Below are 10,489 nucleotides of genomic sequence, written 5' to 3' on the forward strand. Positions count from 1 at the left end.
TGTCTTGTAATTTTTTTCTATCATGAGATTTGATTGTAATTCTCCAAAAACTTCTAAAGTCAAGAATGGAGTGAGGATTTGTTGTTATTATCATCACATGTTGTAGTGCAGAAGCATGCTTGCTCCCACACGTACATTTAATTCTTCTCCTTGGAACACTAATGTATTCGATTGAAGGGGCAGAGATAAAGATTTTAATGAGTTTGATTTGAAATTTTTTTAAAAAAATTGGAAACTTTTAATTAATTTTTATTCTTTTATTTTATATATTTTCTAATATTATTTTATTTTATATTTTTATTCAACATTTATAGGTTATTTATTTATTTCTAAATTAATCTTCATTAAAATCTCTTCACCCATCTAACAAAATAAGAAGTTATATATATTGTTCGTTCCGCCAACTTAAGTTTGGACCCAAGCCTTAAGTTCTCCGGTTCTCTTTAGGTTCACACACACACACATTGGTCATATGTAATTATTGCGCACTCCCGCTTCCCCGCCAATAGGAGCGGGGCCAGCAATACTTAAAAGGTGGGGAATCAATGTTTGAGTCGGAGGCTAGTATGTCTTAACGTGTTCCTAAATAAACTTTTTAATTCATTTTTTTACTCTTTTATTTCATATTTTGTTTTTATTAAAATTTTATAGGGTAAAGATGTAAAAATATACATAAACTTTTATCTAAAATGTGTTAATCACTATAAACTTTTTGGAGGTGCAAAAATACTCATGAACTTGTAAAATCAGAATAAAAATAACACATCCTTTAAATTTGCCTAACATCCTTTGCTTTTTACAACTGGACCTTAAAAGTAAAAAAGTACTCCTAACTTGAAAAAGGTAAATGTGTAAAAATACCCATAAAATTTGAGAGAATTACAATATGATCCTAAAAAAATAATTACAAAATAAATCCCAGAAGTTGTTATTTTTTTTTATTTTAGAATTTGTCATTATAAGCTGTTTAGGTCATATGATTTTTAAATGAAATTAATGGTATTAACATTATGGGACTAAGAATATACTTAGTAAATTTAAAGAACTTAATCAAATCTCGATGTAATAAAATTAGAAGACTAAATGTATCTATTCACCCTAAAATTATTAATTTTATTATAATAGTACCATAAAATTTAATAATGTTTTTTTGGCCAAAATTGAGAATTAATTTTTTATTTTCATGTTTATGTGTACTTTTGTATCTTTCAAAAAGTATATAGTGTTTGGCGGAGTATAATTAAATTCTTTTCATCATTATCCTATGTTGTTGTTATTATTATTATTTTTTTAAGTTAGAAGCATTTTGTATTTTGACAACATTAGTGTGATCCCCAACACAAAAAGTAACAATAGTTAGACAAATTTAACTTATGTGTCATTTTTTTTTTCTTATTTTATAAGTTTGTTCTTATTTTACAAGTTCATGAATATTTTTACGCTTCCGAAAAGCTTATAGCAGTGAGCACACTTTAAATAAAAGTTCTTGAAATAGTTTTGCACCTTCACCCAATTTTATAATCTCACTTTCTTTAAATTAAACTCATTAAGATTTGTCTCCCTTACACTTCATTTTTCCTCTTGCCAAACAGATCATTAAAGACAAAACGACATCCCCTAAGGGAAGCTAGAAAAGCTAAGTAAGAAAAGTCACTATTCTATGAGATCTTGAAAATGAGCAGCCATGACTTATTTAAAGTATGATTAATTACTCAAGAGACTAATAAAAGATAATTTGTACTAAATAGATAAAACAATAAATAAAGTACAAGAATAATTTTATGAGGATTTGAATGATTACATTAATAAAATAAAATAAAAATTGAAAAGAAAAATTAATTATCACAAAAAGAGTTTAAAAAATAAAAGAATAATGCGGTCCAAGTTAAATATCAAATAAAAAAAAAGGCATATGAAAGGCCGTTAAAAATGTGTGATAGATACAATCAATGACTACTGTTAGAGTAAGGCTACGTAGTCCTTATTTTGACGCTTTCAAAACAACATTAAATTTCAAAAATGTTTCGAATACCCACAGTTCTTGTGCAAAAACTTCTATGACAAAATTGAATCTTAACCCTACATTTAAAAATAAAACTATATATACTGACTATTTATACATTAGGCTTTAATATTTTAACTATTGCACTACGCCAAAAGCTTGTTGCAATGACTTATCTATGGCCTATTTGTTTTGTGGAATCAATAGAAATGTAAATCAACTTAATAATTAGGAATGGAATGTAATGCAAAAGTGATTGCAATAAGTCCATTTGGAATGATTGACATTCTGTAAATATATTTTATATAAATAATTCAACATAAATTAATATACCATAACCAAAATACTCTTGTTAAGATGGCATGACTGTGGGTCCGCTTCATGGAGGGCGAAGGACGGGGAAGGGAGAGAAGAAGACAGCGAGGTGTTGCGAGAAAACTTTCATATTTAGGGGTGTTTAGATGGAAACCAAATTATGGTTTTAAAAGTGTTTTTACGGTATGCGAGATATATAAGGAGGAATTTGTCTCGTTTTACAAAAAAATGCTTCTGAGAAACACTTTTAGGTGCTTCCAAACACCCCCTTATTCTATAAGGCTTTTTTTTTTTTGGTTGGGACAACAAGGATCATACAAATTGAGTAATGACAAATCCAAAAATTTGGACCATTTTTGTAGTCTCTCACACACACATATACACACACTCTTTTGGATTATTTAAGGGTTTGTTTGGTTTCTTGTTTTGAAAACAATTTTTGTTTTTAAAAATAGAAAAACAAAAAAACTTGTTTGTAAGTTGCTTTTAGTTGATTGTTTTAAAAAACAAAAAACAGTAATATGTTTTTAAAAACCAAAAAACCAAAACAACTTTAATATGTTTTTTTGTTTTTGTGTTTTTATTTTTTGTTTTGAAAGTTTTAAAAAAAATTTTTTTCTCACCTACTATCCACCATTTATTATTACAAACGAAAACTATCACAGTCAAGTGTGGTTTTCAAAACTTGTTCTAAAAACAATTTTATAAAATTGTTTGAGAACAAGAAAATAAAGAACAAAAACAAACAAGCCCATAGTATTTTTATTTATTTATTTAATTTTTACTTTTTCACCCTGATATGAAATATGCACTTTCCAAAAGGGCAGAAGACTCGATACTTTCACTGTGTCGTCCCCTTGCTATACACACCTCCACAAGATGGTAGAATCTTCTAGCTAGCCAATCAAACCTTTAATTAATCTTCTTTATATATTACCAATAAGAGTGTACCTTTAACTCCCCAATGGTCTCAAGTTTTCTATTTCGAACGCCCGTCTGGCTGCAATCGACGACGACGCTCTCCACTTTATTCGGTCGTTTCACCAGATCGATGCGCTTTGATGATTTTGATTTCCAACGACCGTCGTTTAGCTGTTTGAGGGTCTCCGATCAGTTTAGAAATGGGAGCTTTGGATGCCATTTCCGACTTTTGCGCTGCTTGTCACAGGCACCATAAGAACAAGTTCAAGAAACGCAAGCAACTTCAGGTATTGTGAAATCGGTTTGTCTACGCATGTTATTATTATAAATAAGTATAATTACCTTTTTTTTTTATAAAATTTATTTTGTAGTGTAAATTAAATTTTGTATTAAGGAATGCTGGAGTAGGGGTAGAGGGGTAGTATTATCAAGTTGGGCAGCATTGATTTAATAAATCTTTAATTTTTTTTATAGTTTTTAAATCTTAATAATCTTTTTAATCATAAAAACCACATGCCCTCGAGCATGCTTATGTTACGCAAGAAGACTCAGTTTTATAAATCCAAAATGATTAAATGAACTTTTAGCAAATGAAATTAGGCTAATAATTGTGAGAAAATATAAAATTTATATCTTTCAATGAACTCAATTTTAAAGGTATTAAAAAACAGTTAAATTACTTATTTGCTAAAATGTATGTTAGTTGCTTAAAGTATCTGTTGTAATTATTTACAGGAGAAAATACTTCTTCGATAAAAACTCATTTAATATATGCATTTTATGCTGAAGTTTTAAATTCAAGATTAAAAAAAAAATCATCTAGCAACTCTTACATTACCTTTAATTTGGATAAGAGGAAAAATAGGGGAAAAAAGAATATAAGTAAGAAAAAAATCCCAAAAAAATAGTAAAAATTTTACTATCTTCTAAGATTTTGTTTTTTTAGTATTTTCTCCCCCTCTATTTCTTTTGTTATTTCCCCCTCAATTCAAAGCAAGCCTCAGAATCAAATGGAGTATTAAAATATACCATCAAAATTAGGGAATAAATTATTTATATAGTTATATATATTTTGTTATATATTATGCATAAGGTTCATTGATCAACCAATTAATAATCAGGCGGTGGAGATAAAAGTGAAGATGGACTGTGAAGGGTGCGAGAGAAGAGTGAAGAAGTCAGTGGAAGGAATGAAGGGGGTGACGGAAGTAGAGGTGGACCCCAAGCAAAGCAAGCTCACTGTGACTGGGTACGTGGACCCCAACAAAGTATTAGAGCGCGTGAGGCATCGAACCGGAAAGAAGGCTGAGTTTTGGCCATACGTCGCCTACGACGTCGTTCCTCGTCCCTACGCACCTGAGGCATATGATAAGAAGGCTCCGCCAGGATACGTGCGAAACGTCTTCCAGGATCCAGAAGCTTCCGCTCTCGCACGTGCCAGCTCATTTGATGTCAAATACACCACGGCCCTTAGCGACGAGAACCCCAATTCTTGCTCGATCATGTAATTTTGTTCTTTTCTTTTTTTTTAAAAAAATTATTATAAAATCCTCAAAAATGAATGTAATTACAGAAAGTTTTATAACAAGTAAATCATATGAATCTAGGGCAAAAGAGCTCTAATACTTCACTTTTATGCTCCTTGAAATGTCCAACTGAACTTTCCTCACACTTAAACTTCTATATTAATGACAAAAAAAAAAAATCTTGAAAATATAAATAAGTGAAAAAAAGGAAGACAACTGAATTAACCATGAAACTGTGAAAATTCAAATAAGCACAACTTAAAAACTAAGCATTTAATCTGAATCATTAATTACGTGTAAAGAAACTCATTCACTTAACTCACTAGTGTAGGGGTTATTTTTCATTTAGCTAACTTGTTTAATTACTCTGCCATAAGCTTGCAGTAATTCCAATTCTCTACCACCAATTACATATATGTACATTTTAAAATCAAGAAATATAATCTTTGAGAGTTGTAATATACATGGTGTGGATCGATAAATTTCTCAAAAATAAATAGAATGGATGGATATGATTAATGTATACTAACTTGGAGCGTAAAGATGTGAGTGAGCTTTATCTAACAAATAGTTGTTTTCTTTCCCCCCTTCTTTCTTTCTTTTTTATTTTAATTATTCTTTTCTTTCTTTTATTTTTGCCTCCTTAAAACCTAACTAGTAGCATGTATATATATGGTCATGAAGATATAAATTTTAATACTGCAAAGATATATAATGCACAACATTGATTAATTAGTGGTCATCCTCTTAAGTTATGCAACAAATAATGAAATAAAAAGGCCAGCAGGCTTAAAATAAAGGGTCACAAAAAATGCATTCATTGAAAGGAAGCCGTTTAGTCTAAATGACTAGCAAAATTCAGAGGAAGCCACTGAAGGCGCTACAAGAAAATATACTTTTTACTTCCCTCATTCATGTTTGTTTATGAAAACAGAGGAGAAAAAGTGAGTATTCTTGTTTGTTTTGTCAAAACAAACAAGAATAGCTTGGATGTTCTCGTTTGTTGGGTAAAACAGACGAGTACATCCAACTTCTCGTCTGTTTTACTAATAATAGACAAGAGTTCTCGTCTATCATTAGTGAAACAGACGAGAACATTAGTGAAACAGACGAGAACTTCCCCTTCTTGTTTGTTATTAATAAAACAAATGAGAAGGGGCTAAAATTTTTTAAAAAAAATTCCATGATAGCTTAAGTTGATTAGCTCATCGCAAAAACATCCCTCCCTTTCGTCGTTGTTTTTCACATCACCTCTTCTGACCAGCGCCCATTGCTCCCCTTGCGGCCACAATGCTTGCTGGGACTGCGAAGCTTGCAGGAGCTGCGTCTCCAATCCGTCATGCATTCTTCCTCTTCATTTTTTGCGAGTCTTGCACTCTTTCAGTCCATCGTGCGTTCTGCCCTATCCCTCTCCCAGTTCATCATGCGTTCTTCCCTCTCTAAGTCGATGACTCTACCAAACAAAGGAGCTTGCTATTGAAGCTACAGTTACCTGCGTGCATTTTGCACTCTCCCTCTCCCAGTCCATTATGCATTCCTCCTTCTTCGATAGCTCTACTGAATAGGGTAAGATCAAGAAATTTGTTATTCTATGTGTGCTGTAAATGGAATGTGGGTTTGTGTAAATTGTTGGTAAATCTAGAATTGCATTTATAAAGTTTTAAACTTGTGTACATTGATTGGGTAATAGATTTGAATCCTAAGAAATTTGTTAAACTTGTTTGAATATTCATGCACACAGGTGTTTGTAAAAATATCTAAGAAGGAATTTCAATATTGTTATTGTATTACAATGGTAATGTAGTTATTATCATCTTGAAAGGTTTATTTAATAGCAAATTCATATTTTTTGGATGTATTATCTCAAAAAGGAAGTTTGTCAAATTTGTTATTAGTTGAAAGAGATTCAAAAAGTGAAAGAGAGGATAAATCCATATATGAAAGAGAGAGAATAGAAATTTAGATTTGAATTGATATTTGCTTTTTATTATTCAATTGAAAAAGTTAACGGACAAAAAAAAGAGGAAAAATTACATATAGGTCTCACAGAAGACAATTTATTCAGGAAAAATCCTTTAAATCTTGAAATGCTTCCTAAGTCTCCAGGGACTACAGAGCAAATATTGGAATTATGAAAAAGTCTGTTTTGCCCTTATTGATTGAAAAAGGAAGAACAGAGGGGGAAAGCCTTCAGTTAGTGTGCTGGTGCTGCATGCATGAGGAAGAGAAGCTTCTGAAAGAAGGAACGAAGGTCTGCACTAGTGCTCCATATTCTAGGCAAGCTATGTTTTTTCTTCATGTTCTTTGTAGGTCTCATCAGCTATGTTTTTTCTTCATGTTTTGTAGGTCTCATCATTAACAACATTTTTCTTCTTTCATACACAACTGATTTGAAGTTTAATATTGGTTTGAAAAGTTGATTGGCTGTGGGTGTATGGGTATTAAGGATGTGATTCAACTCACTTGAACTATCAAGGGAGGCTCATTTTAATCATATGTGGTTTTAATCATCTTAGGTATGGTTTTGTTATATGTGGTTAGGGTTATAAAGCGATGCTCTGTTTTTTAGTGAATGATGCTCTGTTTTTCGGTGATTGATGCTATGTTTTGATGAAAATGAATGAAAATGGTAGGTTTTTATTGTTATAACCCTTGTATGTCTTGTTAATGGGTACATCGAAGGTTGTCAATATAACTATATGACTTGTTATGAACAAGTGATTGTGATAGGTTGATATGAAGGATGGCAACTTCAAGTAGGAAACATTTTGTTTTGTTACCTCCATATAAGGGGACAATTTATTAATGGTGTGTAGAAGGTGAAATGCAGTATATTGGAGGTGGTGTGAGAACAAGAATGATAAAGGAAGGCACATCACATAAAGAATTTAGAACAATGGTAGCATTAATTGTGGGAAAAAAAGTAATAGAATGGTTATGAAATTCACAGTAACCTTTAATAAGTGTACATTTATGGACCTTGTAGATGATGAAGGAGTAGAACATTTAATTAACTTAATGGTGATGGTGGTCATGTATATATAGGAGAAACTGGAGATCAAAATTCACACTAACAAAGGATGTTTTAATAGAAGAGCAACATGTGTGTAAGTTGTATTATTTACTTCAGAGTAATGTTGGCTATTGTCAATTGTTGTGCATAAGTTCTTATTGCAGTGATCGAAGGTTGTCATTAATGACCCACGATTTGTCGTGTTATGTAGGATGGAAGACTTGTTCAAAGGTTTAGATGCATTATCCATGTCTCTACCCAATGTGTTTAGTGAAGACTCACTATCATTGCCATGTGATTCACAAATGATGCCAACCCAATTCCAGAAATGAATTCAATAAAGTGGAAGGGTTGGTTATTGGAGAAGGACAAAATTTTTTTAATGCAGTGGTCCTTAGGCAAGTACTATATAGGTATATCATTGTTGAGAAGTTTTATACAAATTTGTGAAGAACAATTAACAAAAAATCATTGTGAAGTGTATGGAGGAGGGATGCCTGTGGTACATGGGTGCATACTTAATGGGACAAACACAGATGTGAGTTCTTAATAATAAAAACATTAAGAAGTGAGTATATGCATTATGCACAGGATAGCTTGGTTGTATCTCACTCTAGAAGGTCAAACTTAATATCATCAATCATGATAAATTCTTTGATGTGTAATATAGATAAGAATGCTAATGAAATTAGAAGAGATTTGTACAAAGAATATGGGGTGCCACTGAATTATAGTCAAGCATACAGGGGTGAAGAAAGAGCATTGAGGGAAATACATGGGCATGCAGAGGATTCATACATGGTGATTCCTCTAGATTTGTGAAAGGCTTATTGAAACTGATCCAAACACAATTGCTCGATGGGAAGGCTTGGATAGTAATAGATTTGAGAGGGTGTTCATTGCTTAGGATGCTCAATTAATAGATTTTTAGAAGGGTGTTGAAATATCTTTATATAAACAGATGTCATCTAAGTGGTCCTTACAGGGGGACATTGATTTTAGCTAATGCATATGATGGGTACAATGAACTGTTTTCATTAGCATATGCTATAGATAGTAGGAAGACATATGATGATGGGCTTGGTTTCTCTAGAATGTTAAAGACATCACAAGATCAGTAGAGACGACAATAGTTTCAGATCAGAATAATGCCATATAGGTGCTGTGTGGACAGTATTTGATGGCGAGAGACATGCTTTTTGTTATAGGCATGTGAAATAAAATTTTAGTGCACATTATTTAAAATTAACCAAGCCAGGGGACGAGTTTCAGGTAGTTCAAAGGAGGTTGCATTGAAAATGCTGGATGGAATTGCCTACGCAAGGATTGGAGATGAATATGTTGCTACAATGGGAAACTTAGATCATTTTGTCCATAATTAGCTAACTGTGTTGAGACTCAAGGAGATGTAGATTAATGGGCTTCAAGCAAATTTTCATTTAAACGATGGAATAATATAACAACTAATGTTGCAGAGTCATTTAATGCTTAGATTTTGAAGGGAAGGAAGTACAATGTGTCAGTTCTCACACATGAGCATATGGAGAAATTAGCAAAGAAGATGATTGCAACCAAAATGGCAATGAGAAATTAGACAAATGGCGTTTGGGCCCAATGTTGAGTCCAAGTTGCAAGAAAAAGTAGCAAGAGTGGAGAATATGCATAGTGTATATTATAGAGATATAACAAAGTTCAGGTTCACACTATATCTCCTACTGGAATAATTTGTGTCACTGTTGATCTAACGACACACGAATGCACTTGTTTAGCATGGCAAATAAGCAGAATATCTTGTGTACATGCATGTGCAGCGATAAAGCTACTTCACAATAGTGTCTATGAATTGTAAATGATTTTTATAAACTATTTGCCCAAGAGAAAATATATGCCAGTAGTAGTGAGACCAATTGCGACACATGATTGTCCACGTCCTGAAGCTCTCACCGTTATGCAGATGATGACAGGAACATTTTTACAGCCACCAATCACTAAAAGACCATCAGAGAGGCCAAAGAAAAGAAGGATTGAATCTGAATTTCAAAAAAAAATCTTTACCACTGTGGAAGATGCCATGAGCCAAGCCACATATGAAGACTTGCCAGAACCCCAATCCAAGTTGAGCTTTGTTGGTAGCTGGTTTATATTCTTTCTGTGAATGCTTGTGACGTGACAGAATTGTTTTGTAAATGTCATAACCTACACCTCAAATTGTCCATCATTATCCATGCATGCAACCTGTATGCTTTTTTGAATGGGTTGTAAATTTGGTGTAGTTACAATATACATATATCAAGTGGTAAATGATATCTGGTTGTAATCTGATATAATATCATATCTGTATTTTGAGGTACTTGTCAAGAGGTTGTAATAGACTTATTATCAGACGCCGTGGAGGTTGTCATTGGCAATCTGAATGATGTTACTGATGATAAAGTGACAATTTCTCTACTTGTAGTATTCAATGATTTCTTAACACATCCGAATTGTGTTAAAGTTGTAACATGATATGCTTTGGTTTAATTTGATGTTATGTGGAGGCTGTGATATCCCACAATTTGAGTTGTCGAGAGCACTGCGAAGGTTGTTAACCACTTCTCTTCGAGTTGTCAACAACTGCCATTGAGGTTGTAAATGAATCTCTACAATAAAAATCTGTTGTAATCTTTTTGGGTTCAGTTAAAACTATTAATGACTTCAAAATGCTTCCTATTA

General features: G+C 32.4%; 1 protein-coding gene across 1 annotated transcript; it reads left to right on the forward strand.

Moving 5' to 3' along the window:
- Positions 1-3,437: 3,437 nt before the first annotated feature.
- LOC114760778 (heavy metal-associated isoprenylated plant protein 27-like) lies at positions 3,438-4,746 on the forward strand. The gene is made up of 2 exons (XM_028950061.1): positions 3,438-3,525; positions 4,360-4,746. The coding sequence occupies exons 1-2, from the start codon at positions 3,439-3,441 to the stop codon at positions 4,744-4,746; spliced, it is 474 nt and encodes a 157-aa protein (XP_028805894.1). The 5' UTR covers position 3,438.
- The last annotated feature ends 5,743 nt before the right edge of the window (positions 4,747-10,489 follow it).

Source organism: Neltuma alba, unplaced genomic scaffold (assembly GCF_004799145.2).
Source record: "Neltuma alba isolate B1F8T4 unplaced genomic scaffold, ASM479914v2 tig00011022_pilon, whole genome shotgun sequence".
NCBI lineage: Eukaryota > Viridiplantae > Streptophyta > Magnoliopsida > Fabales > Fabaceae > Neltuma > Neltuma alba.

Coding starts and splice junctions, on each gene's coding strand:
- LOC114760778 (XM_028950061.1), top strand. CDS start 3,439: ATGGGAGCTTTGGATGCCATTTCCGACTTTTGCGCTGCTTGTCACAGG. Junction 3,526..4,359: donor AGAAACGCAAGCAACTTCAG/GTATTGTGAAAT, acceptor ATTAATAATCAG/GCGGTGGAGATAAAAGTGAA.